Source organism: Cordyceps javanica, chromosome 3 (assembly GCF_051103115.1).
Source record: "Cordyceps javanica chromosome 3, complete sequence".
In the NCBI taxonomy this organism is placed as follows: domain Eukaryota; kingdom Fungi; phylum Ascomycota; class Sordariomycetes; order Hypocreales; family Cordycipitaceae; genus Cordyceps; species Cordyceps javanica.
In genome coordinates, this window is record NC_139297.1 from 66,740 (window position 1) to 91,599 (window position 24,860).

At 51.5% G+C, this 24,860-nt stretch overlaps 9 protein-coding genes across 9 annotated transcripts; 3 read left to right on the forward strand and 6 right to left on the reverse strand.

The window, feature by feature from the left end:
* Nucleotides 1–628: 628 nt before the first annotated feature.
* V2A60_004258 (uncharacterized protein) lies at nt 629–1,243 on the reverse strand (the record flags this gene model as incomplete). Its single annotated transcript, XM_083255579.1, has 3 exons — nt 629–862; nt 910–1,023; nt 1,085–1,243. The coding sequence occupies 3 exons, from the start codon at nt 1,241–1,243 to the stop codon at nt 629–631; spliced, it is 507 nt and encodes a 168-aa protein (XP_083111705.1).
* Nucleotides 1,244–6,037: 4,794 nt separating this feature from the next.
* V2A60_004259 (uncharacterized protein) lies at nt 6,038–6,286 on the forward strand (the record flags this gene model as incomplete). The annotated part of the gene is made up of 1 exon (XM_083255580.1): nt 6,038–6,286. The coding sequence occupies one exon, from the start codon at nt 6,038–6,040 to the stop codon at nt 6,284–6,286; it is 249 nt and encodes an 82-aa protein (XP_083111706.1).
* Nucleotides 6,287–6,945: 659 nt separating this feature from the next.
* On the reverse strand, nt 6,946–7,980 carry V2A60_004260 (uncharacterized protein; the record flags this gene model as incomplete). Its single annotated transcript, XM_083255581.1, has 4 exons — nt 6,946–7,009; nt 7,114–7,810; nt 7,866–7,890; nt 7,951–7,980. The coding sequence occupies 4 exons, from the start codon at nt 7,978–7,980 to the stop codon at nt 6,946–6,948; spliced, it is 816 nt and encodes a 271-aa protein (XP_083111707.1).
* An 870-nt stretch (nt 7,981–8,850) lies between these two features.
* On the forward strand, nt 8,851–9,775 carry V2A60_004261 (S-adenosyl-L-methionine-dependent methyltransferase; the record flags this gene model as incomplete). Its single annotated transcript, XM_083255582.1, has 2 exons — nt 8,851–9,378; nt 9,428–9,775. The coding sequence occupies 2 exons, from the start codon at nt 8,851–8,853 to the stop codon at nt 9,773–9,775; spliced, it is 876 nt and encodes a 291-aa protein (XP_083111708.1).
* Nucleotides 9,776–10,093: 318 nt separating this feature from the next.
* V2A60_004262 (deubiquitinase OTU2) lies at nt 10,094–10,981 on the reverse strand (the record flags this gene model as incomplete). The annotated part of the gene is made up of 1 exon (XM_083255583.1): nt 10,094–10,981. The coding sequence occupies one exon, from the start codon at nt 10,979–10,981 to the stop codon at nt 10,094–10,096; it is 888 nt and encodes a 295-aa protein (XP_083111709.1).
* A 2,470-nt stretch (nt 10,982–13,451) lies between these two features.
* V2A60_004263 (uncharacterized protein) lies at nt 13,452–14,460 on the forward strand (the record flags this gene model as incomplete). The annotated part of the gene is made up of 3 exons (XM_083255584.1): nt 13,452–13,685; nt 13,762–14,001; nt 14,056–14,460. 3 exons carry the CDS (start codon nt 13,452–13,454, stop codon nt 14,458–14,460), a joined length of 879 nt encoding a protein of 292 aa, XP_083111710.1.
* A 384-nt stretch (nt 14,461–14,844) lies between these two features.
* Nucleotides 14,845–17,097, reverse strand: V2A60_004264 (uncharacterized protein; the record flags this gene model as incomplete). The annotated part of the gene is made up of 6 exons (XM_083255585.1): nt 14,845–14,996; nt 15,045–15,518; nt 15,564–15,810; nt 15,857–15,984; nt 16,042–16,265; nt 16,316–17,097. The coding sequence occupies 6 exons, from the start codon at nt 17,095–17,097 to the stop codon at nt 14,845–14,847; spliced, it is 2,007 nt and encodes a 668-aa protein (XP_083111711.1).
* A 1,996-nt stretch (nt 17,098–19,093) lies between these two features.
* V2A60_004265 (INO80 complex, subunit Ies4) lies at nt 19,094–19,987 on the reverse strand (the record flags this gene model as incomplete). Its single annotated transcript, XM_083255586.1, has 2 exons — nt 19,094–19,535; nt 19,596–19,987. The coding sequence occupies 2 exons, from the start codon at nt 19,985–19,987 to the stop codon at nt 19,094–19,096; spliced, it is 834 nt and encodes a 277-aa protein (XP_083111712.1).
* Nucleotides 19,988–21,245: 1,258 nt separating this feature from the next.
* V2A60_004266 (cation-translocating P-type ATPase) lies at nt 21,246–24,841 on the reverse strand (the record flags this gene model as incomplete). Its single annotated transcript, XM_083255587.1, has 6 exons — nt 21,246–21,864; nt 21,923–22,035; nt 22,087–22,575; nt 22,638–24,460; nt 24,519–24,592; nt 24,648–24,841. The coding sequence occupies 6 exons, from the start codon at nt 24,839–24,841 to the stop codon at nt 21,246–21,248; spliced, it is 3,312 nt and encodes a 1,103-aa protein (XP_083111713.1).
* Nucleotides 24,842–24,860: the final 19 nt, after the last annotated feature.

A 24,860-nucleotide genomic window follows, 5' to 3' on the forward strand; every position in this document is an offset into this window, starting at 1 on the left:
AGGACTAGTCTTCAACTTTTATGCGATTTGTCAGTTGGTGCAGAATTCCCAAGTCAGTACGTTGCTGTCGGATATAGTTTTTTTTTTTTTGGCGCTCAGCTCCACGTGTTTCTTGTGCTCTCTGGAAGCGGGGATCGACACTATTGTTTAGCGGCGGAATAAGGTCCACCGGAATCAACGCTTGAGACAGCAGCTTCCTATTGTACGCACAGGTTCCTTGCCTCTTCTGGGGGTAAACACTTGCCCATGACTCTCTAACGAGGTGCCAAACTGCGCTGCGGCGAACATACGGGTATGGCGTTCAACGTTGAGATTCATCGTGATATAGCCGCACCTCTACGAAAAATAGACCGGCCTCCGGCGAGTGTAGCAGTGTTAGCCACTTATAGGTGAACAAGCTGCCTACGGTATCATACCTAAAAGGTGCTTGGGCGGCTTGCATAAAATCGTGCAAAAGCGAAAACGGTCTGCAAAGTATAAAAAAGGTCCTGAGGGCTAATACATATTATATCAATTATCTAATAGAAATAGATAAAAGTAGACAAGGAGATATGTTAATTTATCAACTATCTGTGGTAGCGTGCTAGTCGTGGCTTCTACCCCTTAGTTATCCCCTAATATTCTCCTACTAGATTGCTGTTTTGATGTGGTTGAAGACTTCGGTAAGAATAGCCTTGTCCTTCTTCAGGGCGTCACCGCACACCGGGGCAATCTTCACAGCAAAGCCAAAAACTCCGTCCACAGCTTGCTTGAGGGACGATACAGCCACATTAATCAATCCTCCAGCAGGAAGCGGGAGAGTAGCGACCTTGACCACATCATCGAGGATGGTTGTCAAGAGTTTCTCCTCCGTAGTTGCAAACTTTGCTATGTTAGCCTCCCAATCGCATCACCACACGATTCACATACCTTTTTAAGAGTAGTGCAAGTCTTGAGCTGGTCGTCGTTGCTCAGGGGGTTCTTCCAGCCTGTGACGTCCGAGATGATGGTTGCAGCCAAGTCGGCTCCATCATAAGCCAGATGCTACAATTACTATAAGCATATCATGTGTTTAATAGTGTAGGGCCGAGATACTTGCCGGTACCGCTTCGATAATTTTCAGAGGGTTGGATTGCCCAAGAACTTGATTCAAGTCTTGCGAGATGGACGTAACCCGGTCGACGATGCCAATGATAGGGTTCTCAGCCGCTTGGACAGCAGCCATCATCGGAACAACGGCAGTAAGAGGGGTGATGAAGCGCATCGTAGGGAAAATTGATGAGTTGGAATATGTAGTCTCTGTGGTGTTTTGATTGCAAGTATCGAGAATGGCATTTGGACAGTCGAGTCGATTGTATTTATAGTCTTTTTCAGGTCTCTTAAGCCTTAGCATTGTTGGAGTAGAGTATAGCAAGATATCTCAAGCCCGCATCCATTACATGTTACATACTTTCATAAAATGACACCTTCTAGATTTGCTTCCAACAGAAAATCCCGTATTCCAATAATGTCTTACATTTCATCGAAAGTGGGCAACTAGCAACAAAATCTGCCGCTTGGGTCGCATTCGGCCAAGTTCCAGACGGAGCAACGTGGACATGTGTTGGTTGTTAATGATGGATCACGGCGAGTTATTAGCAACCCGACTGCCGAATAAACATTAAATGCGGATCCCTAATGGTGGGTCTACGGAATTCGGCATGTCGTGCCATACTAATGAAAGGTCCTTGTCTACAGGTATTAGTGATAATTCTCTCTCGGATATAATTCTCCCTCGGGTTTCTGCAAAAGTAATAGTGACGTACAGCTTTTCGACGGTTCCTCTTTTTTAGCTCAATACTACTTGCATCGAGTGCTATCCCACACAATTACACGAAGTAACTAGAGTTTGCTTCAGGGCAATTGAAAGATGGTCCCTCAACAGGCTCCACATGAGTGACACATGGCTTTCCTGCTCACATGCAACGATAAGCACTGAGCAGCCGCTGCATTCCACTTCGCCATCCTCATCCACAATTTCTACACCTGGGTAAAGTGGTACTCATCTTGAGAACGTAGCCTGCGTACCTGGATAGACTGACTAATTGTCAAGGCCGTCGGTATCCGACGCTGATGGGCGGATGGATATAATCCCGTGGTCTTGTATAAGGTTTTGATCAGAGAAAAGGGATAGAAATGCAGAAATTGGGCTAGTACTCGTCATCCCTTCAGAGTAGCCTTGTTACTCATAGGGTAGCAGTCAGTTATGAACAGAACCCAATTAGTTGCCGACGATAAGAGTAGCTATGTATAGGTCTTAGAAGAACTGCGCGCATACTGAGAGGACCTTTGGAAGGGGTTCGTCACAGCTCTGCAAAAGGAGAGAAAGTAACAAGGGTCGATAACAGATTTTTGTTTACTACGTGCGGCATTTCTTATGATCTGCAAAAGCCGTTTTGCAGATCGGGTATGCATAGGATAATTTAGAAGCCTGGGACCTGTTATTGTCAGCTACGGGTTCTCTTGAGGTGGTACGAGCTTCTCGAACACCATTGGCATGTAGCATTGTAGAATTGGAACGAAGTAACGTCTCTATGCATCAGGTGTAAGGTGATTCTACAGTGACAGATATGACGCACAGGATACGATATGCCTTCGAGGTGCGGTTGGCCTCTGTGGCTAGGGAATAGTGTTGTTTATTTATCCTCTGTACTGCCAGTCATCGATCTAAACGACTTTACGAAGCTTTACTATGCTTCATGCATCCCCCCATCATTTCTAGAGGTTCTAAAGGTCTTGAAAAGTGATGGCACGGCATGTTACGAAAATTTCAGCGTTGTCATATACAGAAAGTGGTAGCACGTATGTCAAGGTACGCAGCTAACTCAAAGAAGGAGAAGGAAAGATAAGGCAGACAAATTCAAGTCAACGTCACACGATGCTAGAGGAATTGTTCGCAGTTTAATCGAAAGGACCGCTCGACAAGAGATCAACTCTCCTCACTCGATGATGGGCTGAAGCGGTGGTGACGAAATGAAGCACAGTAGTTCGTACATTACCTTAGAGATATTGCGGGATGCATACAGCTAATAAAGAAAAAGAAGAAAAGATAATAGTAATTATTATAACTATATTAAGTTATTATCAGTATCTTACTAGAAATGTATAATAATAGCTTCCTCTCCACGTGGCCAGTCACACTTGTGACAACGTATCACTTTGCGAGCCCTCTGTGTCTTGAAACTCATTTGCCTCACCACTTGAGCCTAATTTGATCTTTTTTTTCCGGGTTTCTCACCACTCTGTGGCCAGAAATAATGTGGCAGGCTGTGACTCGGCTCAAACATTCTCGCTGGACTGTTGCGACTGCAATGACCCAAACTCCTCTCTTGTCCACCGGGTCTCGCACGACACGGAGAGCCGCATCTCTGAAAAGCGGAGGCTAATAAAGGTAGCTCCTGGTCGTGAGCAATGAGTTTTGTCTACGCAAGTCACGGACCAACGCTGACTTCACCATACGGAAGACGGTCGGTCATGGCAACGATCAGTGCCGATTCGGCCGTCTGTGCGGGTCTCCAAGCCAGATGGACTATCCGCAAGTTTTGCTGGTTGCTTGTACCTCGGAGACGGTCAGTAGAAAATCCAACAATGCTCATTTATCCCGCTGCATTCACCATAACAGACACTTTGTTTCGTCTTGCGAGTCTTGAGATCGCCGCCAAGGTGATTAGCCATCGCTGCCAGTAAAAGACAATCCTTAAGCCTGATTCGTTTCAGTTTTTCTGGTCAAGTAAGCTAAGAGTTTGACAAAAAAATACACTTGAAGAATCATGGACAAAAACTTTGGATAACTGAGCCTTTTTTTGTTTATTTGTATCGCAGAAAGCGAACCTTGTCTGCACAAGACTTCATGTCCCTTGTGCTTGTATTGGTCCGCGCGTAGTCACCCAAGCATTTGATATGCAATTACGACTGATTTGCCATCTGATCACAAGCTTGGCCCTCAGACATCGGCTCACTCCAGGTTCTTGTGTAATAGTTACTTGTTGATCAATGGGTTCGGTGTACTGGTGTTTTACCTGCGTATTGATGCTTTGGAGAGTGCATCACAATACATTGCAGGGTAGTTAGAACTGACTGTTGCTATTTTTTCGTGATTGTCTGAGTTCCCGTTGGGCGCTCGATTGTGTGCATTATTCCATTGCCGAGGTTATGTTGCTGCCGTCTTGGTACAAGGGCTCAGAATGGCATGGGTAGGAGAAACACTAGTTGCTCTGTTTGTCGTCGATCTGGCTATATTAAGCTCAACGTAACCTTGAGGACACCTTTCACAGGAGTCGTAATGACGACTGCAAGCCATTTTGTAGCTAAGCCAAGTCCTCGCATAACGCGACTAGCTGTTTTTCCAACGCCTAGCAGTGAGTGCGTGACTATTTCACCAATGTCGCCACGTACGACACACCTATGTATATACATCTCGAGCTTTTTCTTGGTCGCGAGATAAATAGGTTGCAGGGTGAGCGTGCAGCCGCCGGTACCAAAGAGTTTTGGATTTCTTTAAGCTACTCCAGTACGTTTCGATACCAAGGTCACTACCTTCTTACAATGATTGCTCTTTGTGGGGTCTATGACAACCTCCCTGCGTCGTTCATTACTCACTAGGTCCTAACTTGAGATCAGACGTACGAGCAAGACGTGGCGGACGTTTAATAGACCGAAGTCAGGTACGATGATGGAGACGTTGGCATAGAGATATAATACTCGTAGATTCGTTGAGGATGAATTGAGCTGAGGAAGTGCATATCTTCCCCGGCGTCGCATTGATCAAATTGATAATGCCTTGCATTTTACAGCGGCTTTATTGGTAGTCGGGTTAGTAGTGGTGGCCGCGCGACATTGATGGCAGAGGGGATGATGGGTCGGATGGATTCCGAAACTCTGTCACCGCAGGCATGGACAACACCACCATATCAAATTGTACATAGCATCGTTCTTTTGGGAGAAAATCAGTTTAGGCTCTAGATCAAGACCGGTAGCTTATTATGGGGGCTTGGACCTTTCTTTCTTGCCGGAAAAAAAAGAAGCCCGCTTGATTCGTACTGCGGACATAGATCATAGGGGTGTTTTGGTGGCCATGAAACAGTGCCGAAACTATACTGAGGGGTTGAGCAGCTTCAGCGGGTTCGCACCGAGTACGGACCTAGCCAAGCCAAGGCAAGAGTCAGCTTGTTGGGAGTACCTTGGTATTCGCGGCAAACGACCGAACGAGATGAATGTCGGGCCAAGCATCGATGACACTCTCGCCCGCGCCAGACTGGCAGCATCCAACTCTGAGACCTATCTAGGCACGGATACTTGACGGGTCATTAACTTGGAGTCTTCTGCCCACCAGATTCCCCGGTCCATCCTAGACAGACAAATGACGTCCATCTCGTCATTGGACCTGAGTACCTAACCCCCCTCGCCACTGCTCTCCGTCCTGTCACCATCTGTCGAAGTCGCTAGTGATGCGCTTCACTGCATTTTGGCTTTGTCCAATTTTTCTTCACCTTTGATACTGTATCTGAGGCAACACTGCGCCAACACCAACTAGGTACCAAGTAGGTAGGTACCTAAACTGGCAGCACAGGGTACGAGACCAGAGGCAGCGGCCCCCTTCCCCGCCTTATTACGTAGCTCAGTACCTAGAGCCTAGGTATAACTAGGTAGGTAGGTAGCCGATCAACCACCTCTCTTTCGTCGCTGGCTTTTTCTTATACCAACTAATAATCCCACACGACTCGTGATAGACTTTTTTTTCTCTCTTGTCGCCTTTCCCCTCACTTTCAACCTTGGACTTTCAACCCCCGTCTTCCCATTTACACTCTCTCTCACCTGGGCTCCCTCACGCGAGTCGGATTTTTTTTCCGCCCACTCCACACTTTCAGCGGGCCACAGCAATACAACAACCTTTTTTCTTCTTTCCCGTCGCAAACGCCGACCCCAGACCGAATTTATCTCTCTTTTTTTACCTTCATTCCCAAGTGTTTTTTTTTTTTTTCGCCCGCCGCAATATTCGTGCCAAGTCATCATCGACGCCATGAATGCTCCCATCGCTTCAGTCTCGCAGGCCGCCGCCTCTTCCGCCGCATCTTCCGCCGCCGCCTCTGCTTCCTCCTCACTTCAAACCTCGCCCAACCAGATGGCCTCGGTGCCCGCCCCACCGCCTCCAGACATGAAGAAGCCCTCGACCGACGCTTTTCTCAAAGACTTCACCCTCGTCGCCGAGGCGGCCAAGCGCGCCCAGGTTGCCGTCATGGTCCGTGAATTCGAAAATTGCGGCCTATGATTATTTTGTCTAGTCGAATTTTCGCCGGTTGTTGTGCCTCGCTGGCTCTCCGGCCATGCCAACAATGGCGCATTGTCGCACGACTCCATCACATGTCTACACCTCGACGCCGTCTGTTCCACCAATCCCTTGCAACACTACAAACCCCTTCGCGACAATGCTTGTTTGAGCGCTCATCGAAATATTTTCATATTCATCTTTTCAAACGCCCAGTCGCATCTGTGCCTGCATGTACACAGTTGGGACGACTTTTCGTTTGAAAAGGGTGGCCGTCTAGCCATCTTTCCTCGGAATTGGTTCACGCCCTTCCCTAGACTGGTTTAGGTCACTGCGTCACTTCCGGCGCAGACTGCAGGCGTTCTCTGCTTCTTTGCTTTACATCTAGACTGCTCAATGAACAGTAGATATGTTTGGGACTTTTGTTTCTTCTTTTTTTTCTTCTCTTTATTTTCTTCTTGTTTTGTTCTATTTAGATAGCATAGCCGGTATACCCCCCGAAGTAGATGAACGGATCACTGATTTGGCTGATACACGCCCATAACAACACACACAAGCACAAACAAAGAGTTTTACGCGTGCCTGTCTTTAATTGATCCATTTCCAAACCCTACGAGTCCATCTCAAGGTACTCTTGATTGCAACAGGTGGCAAGTCGCTCTTCAAAGCTTGGCCACCTGTGATGCACCACCATCGACACGAATCGTCGCGCCAGTGCAGAAGGCGCTGCCAAGATATTAGCAAAGACCGCCAGAACAACGATTGCAAGCAAGGAAAGAAGAAGAGAAAAGATTCAGGAGGAAAACAAAACCTGCAAAGAAAAAACTCACCCTGCTTTGCTCGACAAGTAGATGCACGCGCCGGCTGCATCCTCGGGTCTACCCACCCGCCGCAGGGGCACCTCGCTCTTGATGTAGTCGCCGGCCGCCTCGAGCGTCGCCTTCATCATGTGGCTCGGGAACGGCCCGCAGGCGAGCACGTTGCTGGTGATGAACCGGGGGCCCAGCTCCCTCGCCAGGTGCCGCGAGAGCTGGTGCAGCCCGGCCTTGGCCGCCGAGTAGGCAAAGTTGGCCGTGGCGGGGGCGCGGATGCCGTCAATGGAGCCGACGTGTATCACGCGCGCCGGGTCGTCCGCCGTGGCGGCCTGCTCAAGCAGCGGCAGCGCCTTTTGCGTGAGGGTGAAGACGCGCTGCAGGTCGAGCGTCAGCACCTTGTTCCACGCGTGGTCCGGGTAGCTGTCAATCTCGGCGCCCCAGACGGCGCCGGCATTGTTGACGAGCACGTGCAGCCCCTTGGCGCGGCCGGCCTGGTCGATGGCTGTCGTCAGCTCGGCGATGACGCGCTCGCACTCCTCGTAAGACTGCAGGTTGGCCGGGATGGCAAAGATGGAGCCGCCAGCCTTGGCGACGACGGGCTGGAGCTCCGCGACGACGGAGTCGCAGGCTTTCCCGTCGCGGCCGTTGATGAAGACATTGGCACCGGACTCGGCGTAGCCTTGGGTAATCATACGACCAATACCTTTGGCACCTACGTTTGCTTAGCAATACATCAGAGCTCACACTTGGCGAATGATTTCAGCTACCTCCGGTGATGAGAACATTCTTGCCCTGATGGAGACGTGGTGAGCTTCATACTATGTTTGAGAGGCGGGCCGGGGGGGGTTGTACCTTGACGTTGAACAGACTGCAGGAATCCATTTTTGAGACTGTCAGAAAGCAACTCAAGCAAAAAGATGAATTGCAGAATCGCAAAAAAAAAAGTTGCCTGGAACTCCGACCCCTTTTTCTTCTACATGCAGTGTTCACTGTTAGGAGATGCAGGCAGTGGCGGGATGGATGAGGTGAGCTTCCCCAGAGCGGGCCAAAAAGCCGAGGCTCCCGGTTGGGTCGGCTACGTTCTGATAGGCCAGCGGCGGCCACTCCCAATCTGGTAATTGCGCGTTTGCAGCTCTTCGGGATTTGCATAAGTAGTCTATTACTCTTGTTTTCATCGAGTATTGCCCACCATTCAATTTTTTCTTATTTTCTTCTTTTCTTCTTTTTTTCTTTTTTTTTCTAGGTTTCTTCAATTACACCGCGGCCTTGGATTGCACATCTTTCAATCATCTAATCGATGGCTGCTTCTTGCTTGCTTTCGCCCTCGTGCGGCAATGGCATTACGTTGCGTCATGTCCACTGCACGTGCCCCAGGACCTATTAGTACCAGTATAGCCAGGAACAGACACGCGCGCAGCCGCCAAAGTCAGACCTGCATGTAGGGGCCTGTCTACTATTTATCCAATTTCCTGGGCTCGTTTGATCTATCGTAACCAGGATCCTGTCAATGCAGTCGTGCAGTTTCTCAGGCCTCCCAACACTAGACGTCATGCCGGTCCACTCCGGTCATTGGCAGCACGCCACTACACCCCGCCCCCACCAGAGCCGGCTTGACGCCATTCAATTGTCGTCTCCATCGCTCTCAGCTGCCCGTCCAATTCTCTTTGGTTACTGCTTGGAAAGTCCAATCTCTCCATCTTCATATCACACGCGCAGCTTCAAGCTGTCTTGTCCCGAGCTGCACCCATAGCCATGGCCGCCCCAGACACCTCCAACCCCAACATCCTCCGCGACACCTTTGCCCTCGCTGGCACTGGTTCCGAGGGTCAGAAAACCGCCTGGGACAATCTCTACAGACATGACTTCCACCCCTGGGACCGCGGCGGCCCTTCCCTCGCCCTTGCCGACCTTCTCACGCAGCGCTCCGATCTGGTCCTCCCCGCACAGGATGTCGATCGTCGCGGCAACCCCCTCCGCGACGACACCGGCGCCGTCGTTCGCCGCACGGCCCTCGTGCCCGGCTGCGGCCGGGGCCACGACGTGCTTCTCCTCAAGACGTTCGGGTATGATGTAGTCGGCCTAGACTGCAGCGAGGACGGCATCCGCCGCGCAAAGGAGAATGTCGCAGCGCTCGAGGCGACGCCGGGGGGCGTCAAACAGCAGGGCGAGGTGCAGCTTGGCCGAGAATCATGGGTCGTGGCGGATTTCTTTTCGCAGGATTGGGCCAACGGATTAGGTACCGATGGCTCTGGTAAATTCGACCTCATATACGACTATACGGTATGTCTCCATGTCGTCCTCGTCTCATTTCTACTAACACAGCTGCCAGTTCCTTTGCGCCCTGCCGCCCAATCTCCGCCCGCAATGGGCCAAGCGCATGTCCGAGCTGCTCTCCCACGACGGTCGTCTCGTGTGTCTTGAATTTCCGTCGGGAAAACCGCTCTCCGAGCAAGGGCCGCCCTGGGGCCTCAACCCGGAGGTCTACGAGGCACTGCTGTCGCACCCCGGACACGAGCCGAGCTACAACGACGACGGAACCGTCGTTGAGACGCACGATGTGAAACCTACCGATGGTGCGCTGCATAGGATCAGCCTCATAAAGCCAGAGCGTACGCATAAGGCGGGCACCAACGCGGATGGCTCAGTGCGGGATTTCATCTCAGTCTGGACCCGGTAGCCGATACACTAAGCAGATGGCAAGGCTAATGAAAGCAGAAACACAGCGACGGTTGAAATATGGATAGATGAGTTGGTTTGCCTGATGAATACTGTATATAATGAACATTTCTTTCGGAAAAGTCATCCTCAGCAAACGCCCATAATAAAATTGGAGAATTGGCCGCATCATATCCCTCCTACGCACAACTGTGAATACCGGTTTATTCGTTATAGTTCGTCAAACAAAAATGGCAGCCTACTTGACCCATTGATCGTTACTCCATCTTCTTCTCCCGAAACTACTCTTGATGCTGCTTCCCAATCCTGTGGAAGGGGTTCACGCCCGTCGCAGCGAGTTGTAATGTTCTCCCAGGCCGTAGCCGTGCCGGTAATACGCCAGCCACACCAGTCTATCTCCGGTGCCAATCTCCTCGGTTCGCCCATCCTGCACTACGCGTATTTTAACGTCGTATGCCCGCGCCAGTGCTATCAGTTCCGGCTCGCCTCCCCATTCCGCCGTGTCCCGCATCCGTGTCAGGTATGTATCGAATTCACCCTCGATGAAGGGGGAAAAGTCGTCACCGTGTGACTCCATAAATTCCGTTGCCGTCCGTCTCACTGTCTTGTACGCAGGTTCCTTTGTTTCGCTCGCGAACCTGCTTAGTGGGATGGAGAGCTGCGTCTGCAGCTGGTCGGCCACGGCGGAGAATAGGCAGTGCCCGTCAGGCGCAATGTCTTGCTCCACGAGTCCTTCGGCCTCCATCTTCTTCTTCATGTATGCGTTTTCAATAGCGCGATGGTTTGTCATCTTGGACGCCTCTTCTTCGGCTTTGGTCATTGCTGCTTCTTGTTCGGCCGCTCGACGGGCTAACCGCTCTTTCTGCCTGTTACGTTTCTGGTTGGGCTGGTGTGTGTTGTTTGGTACTGGTGGTTCCTTTATCGTAGAAACCTCTAGCTTTTCGTCTACCTCTTTGGCGAGCGCCTCATCATTGTTGGACTCATGACCAGTTTCCGTTGCATTGTCAACAGGTGTCTCTCCATTCAGCATGGCAATCTCGAGCGCCTGCTTCTCGAGCAAAGCACGGTCCAGCTCCGTGCATTGGTCGTTCACAGCTTTCCGCGTCTTCTTTGTAGCGTTTCTCTTCTTATTTGCGATTCGGCTCCGTAGGTCTTTCAGCTCTTCCTGATGACGCGCCTGTGCCTGCTCGACCGTTTCGGCCTCCATACGTGGGGCTGTTATGACGTTCGTATTGCAAGATGATTGTCGTACAATTGATTCACCTAGATATACCGAGACTATTCAAGGTGGTGTTGGAGGTTTCCAGCTACTTTTGACAGCGGTTTATACGACGGAAATGGTGTTTGGTGGTGAATGGACATAGATGCAGCTCTAGGAAGTTTTCGTGCCCGATTTTGCATGGTGGGGTCGATGCCATTAGTAGGTAGTTACGGGAATAGAGGCACTGCAACTTACGGACTAGAAGCCTAACTTCAGCTTCAAAGGCTCGAATAAATTTATAGACACTAACTGTCTCAAGATAGGAGTTCACGGATTTTATTTGATTGTTTGAGTCTCTTTTCTAATGCAGAAATTTGCAGAAAAGGACCGCTGATATTTCATCCATTGGAAATGTGTACTCAGTATTGTGCAGTCCTCGATGTGACACAAAGCTCCACTATTATTCCACGCTTCACGACATAACAGCGACGAGAGAGGAATTTACATCGTCAATACTGGGCAAATTGAAGCCAAGAAAGAGGTCAAGAGGTCTTCTAATTATTTCTGCCCTTTTTTTTTTTAGCAAGCCAATCCTTCCATGACTGCGGCTCACAACCCAGTGCCTTACTAAGCCTCACCATAAAGTCCAAAGCCAAGCGCTCCTGGAGGACAGTATTATACACGATGACGAGGTGGAAGAAACGGTGCTCTGTATGAGAAATTAATTATAAAATGTACACGTCCACTTGTTTTTATATATTATATGGAATTTATTATTAATGACTTAAGATAATTTAAAATTAAAGCTATTTTAATTTTTTTATAATTAAGTAAGGGAATTTATATAAGAAAAAAGTTTTGAAGAAAGGTTTTTTTAAACTGTATTAACTTCTAAAATTTATTTTATATTTTAAGGCCTCTAGTTAATAAATTGGTTAGTATATTAAAAAAGGAAATTTATGAGTACTATTAAATACATGCGTGGCCCTGAACCCTTGCTTGCCTCCAAGGTATACAGCACCCATCTGCGCGATCAGTGGGTGCGTGGCACGAGTGTACTTGGTACAGCATGGCCTCATCCCATTATATTCTGACATGATTTATATCTTTTCATCATATGGATAACTCCATTTGACTCGTATCACGTAGTTAAATTCGGCCGTACATGATACATCCAAGCAAAGGCTCGTATCAAACATTGTCGCATAAGAAAGGGCTATCCCATTCAAAAGCCTTGTCGGCAGTTGAGTAAACATGAATACCGGTAGTGCTTCTACCAGTATAAGAAAGCGCATATAAAGAAAGGTACGTATCACAGCATTTCAGTTTTCTATTCTTCTACTACTATCTCTGAACCCAAAGACTCCCTCAATCTTTTCAACGCTCCACTGAACACATCATCATGAAGTGCACTACTTCTATCATTGCCGCTTTAGTCGGTCTAGTCACGGCAGGGCCGACTTTACAGTCCCGACAAGTAACAGGCTCAGAACTCCAGCAAAACAAATTACGAGAAGAATGTGTGCGGCAAGAGCAAAAGACCCTCAAACATTGCAAGAAACAAGTTCCGCAAAATGATCGACCGGCATATGCTAAAGCGGTCAGTGCCTGCTTCAAGGACTCAAAGGCTGGGGTTTTAAAGTGCATGGGGGATAGGGCTGCGGATTCAGACAAAGTAGAACGTTCCTGCAGGAAGGGAGCGGCTGATGGCCACGAAGCTTGTCTGAATCGGCCCAACTCCAATGAGGGTAAATGTTTACACGAGGTCGAGCAGGCTGTTGGAGTCTGCATGTCAGCGCACATCCAAATTGTAGTCAGAGATCACTGTGCGCTCTCTCAGTCATATGATGCAGAGCAGGCTTGCCTTGATGCCGGGTTCCGTTGCTCGGGGCAGTTCAGGGCTGGAGAGGACATCGCAGGATATCTGATCTGCGTCGACGCTATGCAAATATGTGCTGACACCAGGGATCAGCTCGACAAGTGTTACCAGAGAGCATTAGATTGCGATCAGCAGCTACCCGAGAAAAAGCTTGGTAAGGGTGGGGATCTACGCAACCTCAAGAAGTGTGTTAAGAAACCCAGCATCATCTAGTTAGCCTCTGCTAGACAAGGGAGCCTTATGTACCTTAGTAGAGGGATGGGTTACTATATGACAAGTTTATCTGGGGCTACTTGATATTAGAAGAGACTCTCAACCAATGTAGAAATTAATTGATTTGATTGATTATGATCACTGAACAAAGTATAGCCTATGAGCCCATATCATCTTTGAATATGTCAGTTTGCAAAGGGAGAAACTGAGTCGCAGTGACATCGATTTGGCGGCGGTCCACTTCTCACCGCCCGCTCACACGCTCACCCTCTGCCCGCAAAAGCGTCGCAAAATAGACGAATTCTGCCGCGACCCTTTCTCCAGTCGCAAAACAGCCGCGTCGGCTCATCATCGAACGCCAACAGCGCCTGTTTCCGGATCAGGATGGCAGTCCCCGCGTCGTCGTCGTCGTCGGGGGGTCTCTTCTCTGCTCCCACGTCCATACGCACCCTCTTCAAGTCGTTTCCGCTCGCCGTGCACCCCGCCGAGGCGCTCCCCGCGCGTGCTTCCGACGACGCCGCCGATGCCGCCGTGCTCCCGCGGTTGTACGTCTTTGCGCGCGAGCACGATGCCGAACTGGGCTTGCCAAGCTACAATCCCTCGTGTCTAAAGTGGCAGGTATATCGGAAGCTCCCGCAGCATTTGGTGCCCGTGTCGGATCGGGTCTGCAAGATGTGCTAATCAAAGGACGCAGACAATCTTGAGAATAGCAAGCATCGACGTCCGTCTCGTGCCCTCTTCCAACCACGCTTCGCCTTCCGGCGCCCTCCCATTTCTCATACCACCGTCGACCGCCTCGACCTCGGTACCCCTTACGGGCGAGAAGATTGCGCGCTTTGCCAAACAACGAGCTCCCGGTGCCAACCTGGATGAGCCGTCGCCGCGAATCGACGCCTACCAGGCGCTCATTGCCCACGGCGTACGTCCCGCATGGGTAAGCCTCCTCCGCCTCCGTCCTTTCCATGAGACATGCTGATTTGCGGTGCAGCTCCATTCGCTATACGTGAACCCTACCAACGATGCACTTCTGAGCACATTATATCTCCCTTCCTCTGCGCTCCTGCGGCCTGCGCAGCGGCATGCCCTCCGCACAGCCGCCACGACCGAGATCCTGAAAGTAACACGCCGGGTGGCTGGTGGTGTCGATGCCGAGCAGCTTTTATTCGCTGCAGAAGAGGCGTTTGCGGCTCTGGCGGCGCTCCTTGGCGAGGCAGAGTGGTTTTTGGGCGGCGAGGCGCCGGGGGTGCTGGATGCCGAAATCTTTTCGTACACGCATTTGCTGGTGGGTGGGCAGTTGGCGTGGGAGGACAATGAGCTGGAGCAACGGTTGAGAAAATTCGACAACTTGGTACTTCATGCGAAAAGGCTGTATCAACGCTATTGGAATAATTGATGTCAGTGGCAGCCTTGTATTATTATTTTTGTATTTCGCGACAGCATTAGGGCCCCTAGATCATTGAACATCATCACAACTGTCAATCACAATCAACGACACTTGGTTCATCACGCCACATGAAACAAATTCCATGCAATGTGTAGATAGTTAAACTAGCTGAGTAGTAGAATATAGCACCGACTGGCCGATAATTTCATAATGATAGCCCCAAACACTGCGCAAGAGGTAGCCTCCGATAGTAATACGCTGTCTGGAAACGCCAATTCGCAAGCCATTGCCAAGATACCTAACGCCAAACTCCATATCATGTCATCCGTATACCACCGGTAACGCCGGCCCTGCTGTCGGTGAGGGGTCCAGGAATTCTTGCCCACCTGCCATCTAAGCGTCATGCTCAAGCTGAATCTCACTTATTACATCCCCTACAGAGGTAAAGGCGCCGTCGCCACCGTCTTGGCGCAAATCTTCCAATAGCACACTCGTCTGCGCGTAAAGTTTTTCCAATGCCGCCCGTGACGATTTGCCGAGGGAAGCTGCAGTTCATTAGTACGCCCTTCCACGAGCATTCCAGAGATACTTACACAAAATGGCAGAGTTGAGTTCCTCTGCCACAACGACCCGGCCCTTGCGCGCCAGCAGATGACTGACTTGGGGCTCCTTCAGAGGGTTGCGATACGCGATCAAGGACCATATTTCGTCCAAAGCCTTGCCCACTTCTTTCCGCGAATCTTCGGCGTACTCCGCTTGCAGGGCTTGGCCATACTCGAGCATGTCTCTCTCCAGGTCAAGCACCTCGGTCTCGTTTTGCACCGCTGGCGCATCATCCCACTCGTAGCCATCTCCGTTCGCGTCAATGTCCATATCTTGGGTGTTGCCGTTCTCTCCGGCCTCTGCTGCCATGTTGAGCTGGGCCGCCTTACGGACCATTTCGATAAATTTGCGGCAGCGTAGCTTGAAGTAAACGGGTTCGTACTCTTGCAGGACATGTGGATAGTATGCGTTTGTGAATTTCAACGCTCGATCGATATCGCCTTCTAGGATTGCTCGTCGGATTCCTGCATTTGTTAGTTTAATCAGATAGGCCAGGGCGTAGCACATACGTTGTCGATTGTTAGCGTCTTCGTCATCACGTATGTTGATGCTGCTGGACGTCGGTCCTGCGTTTGAACTCAAGGCCTCATTTTGAAGCTTAACGTCCTCGGCAAATGCGCGTGCCGTTTCGACGTAACCGTCATGTTGAAGGAATTGCATGACCAGTGCTTGGATAAATTCCGTCTCGCCGAGACCGGGCTCGAGTTTTGACGTGTCAGTTGTCTGGATGTCTCGTTGAATATTTTCCCGTTGTTCCTGTGTCGTCAGCGATGCCTCGTGTACTACGTAGAGTAGAACGTACCTTCATCATGTCGTCGATGTTGTACACAAATGGCGTCTGGCCAAAGTTAACCAGCACATGCTCACCAGCTTTCTTCATGCTGACAGAGGGATAAAGTCTACCCTTGGCGACATCTTGGAAAGCCACGCCTACTCTCGTCAGCTATATGCACCACAGTGGCCAACTGTAATGGTAGTGAAACATACCTAGCTTGACACCGTTCTTCGTATAAAATGCAGATCTGTCGCGGAAGTTGACTCCACACCCAACTACATCACCGACAGTAAATGTAGGCCCAAAAGGTCGCCCAATATTTTGCCCGGAAAAGCATCGGCCATCGTCGGCATGATAGCCCCACGACTCAGGCTCCCAGCCGACAGGTCTGGCTGTGGACGCTGCCTTGCTCGAAAAGCCGACAGCGATCAACGTTCTTAGCAGATTAGTATTCGTATTGTTTAAACCAGCCGGTTTGTCACTCACTCATCGCGTCGGCCAGACAGAATCTGGACTTCGAAATAATATATACCACACTGCAAGGGCATGTGATGATCGGCTCGGATGCCGCAGGCTTCGTGCTCGCGATCGAGATGACCCTTAATTTCCACATATTTGACGCCGAGACCATCGGAATGGAGATCAAGGCCGCCGCTCATGTCGCTTTTGTTCCATCGCGTGGGAAGCGGGGAAAGGCCGTCCCTATCCTCAGACATTGCACCACGCTCAACGACGGTGTGAGAGAGGCCCCGGTGAGAGCCGGCGGGCAGAAGATCGGAGGAGAATCCATTGCTTGAGGGCATGATGCCATTTCGTTTTTGCTCACGCCTCGAGGTCGTACGTGATCTGTGTGCCTCTTGGAGCTTGTGGATATACGTCGACGACTGCAAGTAGGAAGGGATGAAGAAGCGATCCTCGCCATCATCGGAGACATCATCAGGGTCGCCATTGGTAAAGAGGTCAAATGCTCTGGAAAAAGAGGGCAGATCGGTGCTGGAGCGCCACATGGCGGAGCTGTTGGCGGCAGCTAGGTCGTCCATGGTTGGGGTCGGCTGCCCGGATAAGCAGAGGAGAAAGACGGTCGGGTCGATAGTCAGGTCGCCGTTTCTGTCGAGGATCGAGACGCGAGATGGATGGGTGTAGAAATTGTAGCCCTGGTTCCCGAGGGTAGCGGTGGCGGTAGCGGCTTCGTCTTGCGAGGATGGACGAGTCGATGGAGTAAGGCCTGGATGTACACCAAGTGAACGGTAGCGACCAGAGCCAGACATGGAAGGGGTCAGAGGCTATTCAGGATGGGCAGCGGTGGGAAAGAGCACCGCGCCGGCGTGGCTATGCGTCGTGATTTCGATGGCGTTGCAACAGCGAGGAAGGCAGTTTGGAGGGGGGGAGGGTGGTGCCACAGGCCAGTGCTATGCGAGCGGCCTGGATGGGGTTTCGGGTCTCGGCGAATCGGCGGCGTGAGCGGCGGCTGATGGAGCAGAAGCTCGCGGGGGAGGTATGCGGAGGACGGAGGATACTTTTGTGTCGTGCAAGTGCGTGTGAAGTAATAGGCGAGCGGGAGGCCGCGATAATGCGTAGCCGTCAATGATGGACGGCCTGTGGCGGAGAGGGACCCGGGACAGTCGAGGTTGGAGCTTGTCTGCAGTCAGTCGATGGTGGATGAGCAGCAGCTGGCTGGGGCCAGCACGCCGGGCGGTGCTTGGTTGTTGGGCCTGGGCTAGCCTGGTACCTAGGCATGGAGACGCTTTTGGTGGCGGGCAAGGCAGGGAAAGGACCGATCGCAAGTACCTACCTACCTACCTAGGTACCTACCGGCCTACCCATCCCAAGTACTTACCTTATCTGCCCATCCAATTGCCGTGGTAAGTATGCCAACGATTTAAAAGCAAACCAAATGAGAACAAACAGCTACTTTGGCAACCCCCCGGGGGCTTTATCATAAGCACGATCGTTCTTCTCTACTCCGTACATGTCCTTTGCTTTGATCAGTTTCTAGAAGTGTCCGTATCGCAATTACTGCCCTCGGTGCATGACCGTCATTTATTGGGTACCTGCCCTCCAAGCACGTAAGTACCTACTTGAGCCGGCAGGGTTGCCGGCATCAGTCACAAGGACCACCTGCAGGCTGCACCTGGCAAAAGGAAAGGTCCGGCACAGATCTAACGGGAACGTCCTGGGTCCCTTCGACTTATCACCTAGTTACTGATAGCTAGTAGAAGAGAAGCCACCAGCCACCATATGACCTTGTGGCAGGCATGGACCTCTGTTTCTTGCTTACAAGTACGGAGTAGGTGCCTATCTACTTACCTACTGGCTTAGGTACTTACTACCTTACATTATTACTTGGTACCTTAGTAGGCAAGGCAGTTTCGGTTCCAGTCTGCCTGGTCGTTCGGATTTTGTGAAGGCAGGAAATTCTGAATCCCGCGCCGCATCGTCTCAGGTAAAAGTCTTCCGTGCGTCGTCACGGTATAATCCATCTTTGCAGATGGCGACGCGTACTTTTATCCACCTGCTGCCCTTGTCTCTCTTTCTGTATTTTTTGCTCTTCCTGTTCCTGTCACATCCCTTGAATGTAACAGTCATTGGAGCCCCAGCCACCCAGAGTACTGAGTCGTCATGTTAGTAAGCAATGGGGCCTTGCCAAGCAAGCGACGTCTCAGTCTGCATTATTATTAGGCGTAACAAGCTCAATGAAATCATGATTCGAGGTTACGAGAATTCATTACAGATTTTACTCAATTGCTGCTCAGAATACCTTACTTGGCCCACTTTGACGGCAGCAAATCGCCCTTTCGGAAGCAACTGTGCAGGTTTTAGGTGTCTTGTATGCTCTGTAGTATCGACAGACTTGCGAGTCCACATATCGTAACCCGACCAGGACGCTTCCGTCCAGTCTCATGAAGAACGGCACAGCAGCACGGGCGCACATGAATACTTCAAAAGATATGCCAATAGATTTTTGCCCATCCAACACTATCTAATATGAACCCATGAGTCGCTGTCCTATATTTACACTTCCTACACGTACAGATTCGGTTACCAAAAACGCCATTGCAGCAAAGTTGCAGCGTGCACTCCCATCCTGACCGTTGAATCAGTAGACGCCACCAAAATTGAAATCACCTCCAGTATTATCGCAAGACAACCCAATGCGGCCTGTACTCGGCAAACTTGCGTTCCAATGATTAAATCAGTTTTGAAGAAAAAGAGATAAAAAAAAGTCACCCATGACTAGTAACAGCCCGGTAGGTCGCAATGCGTCTACGAAGCAGCCGCAACAGGTGCAGGTGCAGGTGCAGGCGCAGGTACGGGTGCGGCTGCGGGTGCGGGTGACGAGGCATGAACGCTGGGGAGGCTTTGCATATCCACGTCGCCGCCGCCATTGCTGGGCGCAGTGCTGTTATTCTCCTGGCCATTTTCCTTGTTCTCCTTGTTGCTGCTGTCGGCGGAGTCGGCTGGCGTGGCCTCGGAGTCGCCTTCGGCCATGTTGGGCTTGGGCGGCGCGGTCCAGCGATTGATCTCCCAGACGACGCCCGTGAAGCTCTTGAGTGTAAAGTTGCCCTTGGCCCATTTCCGGCACGGCTTTCCCGACCTGTCGAGTGCGCGTAGACCGGCGTTGATGGCGCCCTGGTTGGCCTTGGGGCCGAGTTTGTGGGCGGCAGCGTTGGCGCGAACCGCGGCGTGGTCAATGGTACCATCTTCCCTGGTCCGAGTTAGCGATTGGCGAAACAGACACGGCGAGAACAAGGATCAATATGCTTACAGGCGCGGTTTCTTCTTGGGACCCGGCTTGCCGCGAATCTTGGGTAGGCCGTCAGCCGTCACCGCGGCGCTTCGCTTGACGCCCTTTTTTCTGCCATCGGTGGGAGGTCCCATGATGGATGGTGCAGGCGTGCCTTCGCCAGCAGGTGTAGGAGCATTCGAGTCGGACGCAGTCTCGCCGTTGCCATTGGCAGCAGGGACCGGTGTAGACGGCGATTCCTTGATTTCGCTCGAGTCTTTTTGGTCGCTGCTGGCGGCGGGAGACTCTGGTCTGGCCGCGTCGTGGCCGATGGCTTCGCGCAGGATGGAGGATGGAACAGACAGGGTAACGACCAATGTTGGCTTGCCTCCAGACTTGCGTCGGCCGTCGGGTGTCTTGGTTAGTGGAGCCATAGAGAAGAAATTGGCGGAAAGTCGCGCTTTTTGGAGACGAGGTACGGGTAAATATGCAAGAGCCCAGTATGATGGCGCGCCAAGGGAAGGGAACGTGCCCGTCGACGACGCGATGCAAGATGGCAGATGACTGATGAATGAAGCCAGATGCAAAACGGTGGTGGATCAAATTTTGGCAGAAGATGTTTGCTATGGCAGCCCGGTGGTGGTATCTGCTACCTGGGCAGGCAGGCGTGGTGTGGTGCTGGCCTAGGCCAGGGGCGTATTACGTGGAGCAGAGGATTTAGCTGGCGGGCGGATGGCGATGGTGGTGATGCGGTGCGGACGTCGACTTGCGGCGGCTGCTCGGCAGAGGGAATGATGGTGGCGATGCGATGATGGAAGGGGGAGAGGGTTTGGGGCGACGAGGGTTTTTCATTCTGGGGCTTGTCTGCTTGGTAGCATTTTTTTGGTGCCGTGGTCTGGTCTCATGCTGGCGGTTTGGGCCAGAGGCGGCGCACAATAAAATGGGCAAAAGGTTCTTGTTGCCTCCGCCTGGGTCTGGGGACGGGACTCTGGTGCCAGGCGGAGGCAAGACGTGACGCTCGCTCACCAAAGAAAGATTTTGGTGGAGCCTGACCCTTTTTAGAAGGGCGGCCAGAAAGGGACTAGCGTCTGTTTGGCATGCACGGAAAAAGGAAAAAGGAGGAACGGGCTTGGTGCTAAGTACTGAGTACATGCTCATGCCAGATTGGGTACTAGACATTGTGCGTATTCAGTCGATGAGACCAAGTACCGCAGCGGCTGTACTTGGTATACACAACCTCTGTGGGCCTCCAAGACCAATCGGTGACCTTGTCCTCGTCGACATTGCAAGCCAGCTTCCTTCCTACGGACTGATCACTCGATGCCAATTCATCCCAACAATACCCTTGGAACGCGTTTTCCATCTAGCTGTGTCATGTCAGCCTCCTGCCCGAAAACTCCTCATATCGGACATAGCTATACCACTACCCTTGTCACGCCACAGAACTGCGTGGCTCGTCGCTAACCCACATCACTCAGAGGCATCGCTCACCTCACCTACCCTACACTTAGCTTACAGTACGACTCACAACATTCCCACGGCCCTCATACATGACGATCTAGAAGAGGAGAATTGATTCATGTGCTTCTAAGAGATTGCTTTGGGTCTTGAAAACGTGGATGTGAAATGCCAAATCGCTGACGCTTTCATTGATAAATACCGGATACTACGGCTTCCAACTCGCTCCGTCAGCTACCACGCAGCCTTCGCAACGAGGCTATTTGGATGCTTGCGCACGAAAAACCGCCTGGCCTCGTCAATGAAAACAATGTAAATGCCAAACGCAAACGGCAGGAACCAATATTCTACCGGTACCGGCGCCGTAACGATGACGCGCTGAATTGCTGGTGGGTAGCACCACAGAAACGCCATGCTCAAAGCAAACAAGATCGCGGGAAACAGATACAGATTCTGCGTCGCCTTGTTGAAAGCTGGCGGATGTTGAAAGATGCTGAGCCGGCGACACCGCACTGCCATGAGGTTGAACCACTGCATTACAACCAGGTTGACAAAGTAGATGGATGACGCCTCTGTCAGCCTCGCGTTGTAATAGTCCTCCGTCACATACGATGGGATCTTGCCAAACGAGAACCAAAGATCCTTGAATGCGATGCCATTGCGCTCCAGATACCAATAGGACATTGCAAAGGATGCCAGCGTCTCTGTCATTCCGATGATGCCGTACGCTTGGAAGATGAGCTGCCAATTGACGAGACGATCCTTCTTCACGTTGCGGGGTCGGCGGTGCAACACGTCGGCCTCGGGCTTTTCGTAGGACAAGACGGTGGCGGCCACACAATCGGTGAAACAGCTTTTTTTTGTAAGTAAAAAGTTGAGGATGAGAAACAAATCAGGTACGCGGGACTGACCAAATGATAATCATGAGGAAGGAGGACAGAATCTGGGGAAGACCAAACGCCACGTTTGTGATGACAGGCCAGAACTCAGAGAACGACCCGGCGGGAAGAAGGTACGCGATTACCTACACTTGTTAGCCGACTGACATCTACAACATGGTCCAAGAGTAGCATACCTTTTTCAAGTTATCGAATACGACACGACCGTATTGCACAGCAATTACAATTGACGAAAACGAGTCAAGCAGCACCATATCAGCCGCCTCCATCGCAATGTCCGAACCACTGCCCAGCGCAATGCCAACATCAGCCGCTTTGAGAGAAGGAGCATCGTTCACGCCGTCACCCGTCATGGCGACGACGTTGTCTTTTTGAAATTCGCGAACGATGCGCAGCTTCTGCTCCGGTGTCGTGCGCGCGAAGACAATCTCTTCGTACTCGGTGAGCGTCTTCCACTGGCTGTCGTTGAGCAGCGTGAGTTCACTGCCGCTGATGACAAGCGCGCCGCGCGAACCACCACTGCTGCTCTTCTCCTCGTAGTCGGTCGAGTCGGATGCCGGATCCGGGTTGCGCTCTAGATGGCTGGCCCCATCGACATGCACGCAGGTGATGATGCCAGCGTCACGGGCGATAGCCAGCGCCGTAAGGCTAAAGTCACCGGTTACCTTGAGAGAAGCAATCCGATTAGTGCTTGTAGCGTACAGAGATGTTGAATTGGCAAGCTTACCATGGCAATTCTGATACCAGCACCGCGAAGCGTAGAAACCACATCTCGGATTTCGGGTCGAAGAGGGTCGACAATGGCAACAAGACCGACGAGGGTCAGACCAGACTTGGCGAGCTCCGACATTTCCGTCTCATAGGCGCCATCCTCAGTTGCACTTTTTATGGAACTACCGTCAACAATCTTGCGGGCGAGAAGCAGACAGCGTTTGCCCTGCGATGAGTACACCTGCTTAAGGTGCTCAAAGGTAGCGAGGGCATTTTGGTCCATGGGAGTGACTTCGCCATCAGGGGTAAGGTACTCGGAGCAGCGGCCAATGAGTACATCTGGAGCACCCTTGATAGTAAGAAGAATGTCATTGTCGCCAAACTTGGAAGCGCCAGAGGGATGCAGTGTGTATCCTAGAGCCTCCTTGCGTTTGCATGTAAAAGTGCGGATCATAAACTTGTTTTTGCTATTGAAAGCAAGATCGAAAACTTTTTGCCAGCATCCCCGGAAATAGCCCACGTTGCCATCGGCAATGGACTCGGAAAACCGCAGAATAGCAGTGTCTGTAGCATCGCCAAAAACTTTGCGCTGTGCCAATGGGATGTCTGCTTGGGACGCGTCAAGTTCGGCGGCGTTGCAGAGAGCAGCGAGGGCTCCAAGCTGGCTAAAAGTCGAGCGTAGCGGCGAAGCACTTCCCTTCTCGTCTTTTCCCAGCCTCTCCAGGAGTACGTCAACACCGAGGTTGGTGCTGCCAATGGCGCAGTCCGTCAGAGACATCTTGCCCTGCGTCAGGGTGCCGGTTTTGTCAGAGCAAACAACAGACACGGCACCTAGAGTCTCCACCGTCTTGAGAGACTTGCAAAGCACGTCATTCTTCTTCATCAGATTCGCAGTGATGGTGAGACCAGCAGTAATGGCAATCGGGAGACCCTCGGGGATGAAGGCAACGGCGACACTGACGCAGCTGACAATGAGAGCACTGACAGAGATGAAATCAGGGTGATCTTTGCGAAGCCAGGCACCCCAGAGGATAAGAACGAGAGTGATCATGGTAAGCATAATACCACAGATGAAGAGCACAAAGTACAAGACCTCTCTCTCTAAGGTTGTCATTTTGGTCTTGGGTTCATTGGTCAGGGTTGCGATGCGACCAAAGACGGTCTTATCGCCAATCGCCACCACAATACCGGTACTAGTGCCGATGATACAGTGCGTTCCTTGGAGCCCGATGTTATGTGTCTCCAGGTAGTTCTCATCCGTGGAGTGAATTGTACCCGGCACGGGACGCGATTCACCCGTCAAGACGGAGCGATCAAACTTGACATCAGAGGATGTTTGGATGAGGCGTACGTCGGCTGGAAGCTTGTTGCCTGCTTTGATGAAGACAACATCGCCAGGCACTAGCTCCTCTGCCGGCACGTGGGCTAGGTTCCCGTCGCGCATCACTTGCGACTGCTCGGGCAACATGTCCTTGATGGAAGCCATAACGCGAGAAGTAGACCAGTCCTGGAACATATTGAAGCTAGCTTGGAGGAAAAAGACAGCCAGCAAAACGATCGCGAGGGCAAGGTTGGCAAGCGCAGGATTCGGCTCACCGAGCGGCTTCCATGAGATGAAGACGAGGATGCTACCCACTAGTAGGATACCGCCAAAGCCTTTGAAGAAGTATCCGAAAATTGTTAAAGTTCGGTTTGTCTTGGGGGGGGAGGGAGCGTTGCGGCCGTATTCAAGATGGCGTCGCTTGACCTGCTCATCCGACAGCCCATGATGGGCTGACGTTGTGAGACGAGAAGAGACCTCCTCAGCAGAAATCATGTGCCATTCCAAGTCACCGAGGTCTGCAATCTGTGAGCTGCGGAACGAGACATGCTGTGCGACAATGGCGCGGGTGTTTACCTTTGGCGGCTACATCCGCAGCTCGAATAGCTTCGGCGCGTTCCTTGCCTTTGGACTCTTCAATTCCGAACGAGCTACAATGGGTTAGAAACCGTGATTAAATTTGACAACAAGACAAACTCTGCTCACACAGTGCGGTAATGGATGGGAAGGGTAATAGCTGGATCAACCTGCGCTCGCGAAATGCTGCGAATGGCCATTGAATCGGTCGAATTGGAGCGACTCAGGCGAGGCCGAGAACGCGCCCGCTGGCGACCTTGCTCCTCATCATGCCAGCGGATGCGCTCACTGCTGGGAGCGTCTGTAGGCTTACTGGAAGCCATAAAACGCCAAAGTATAACA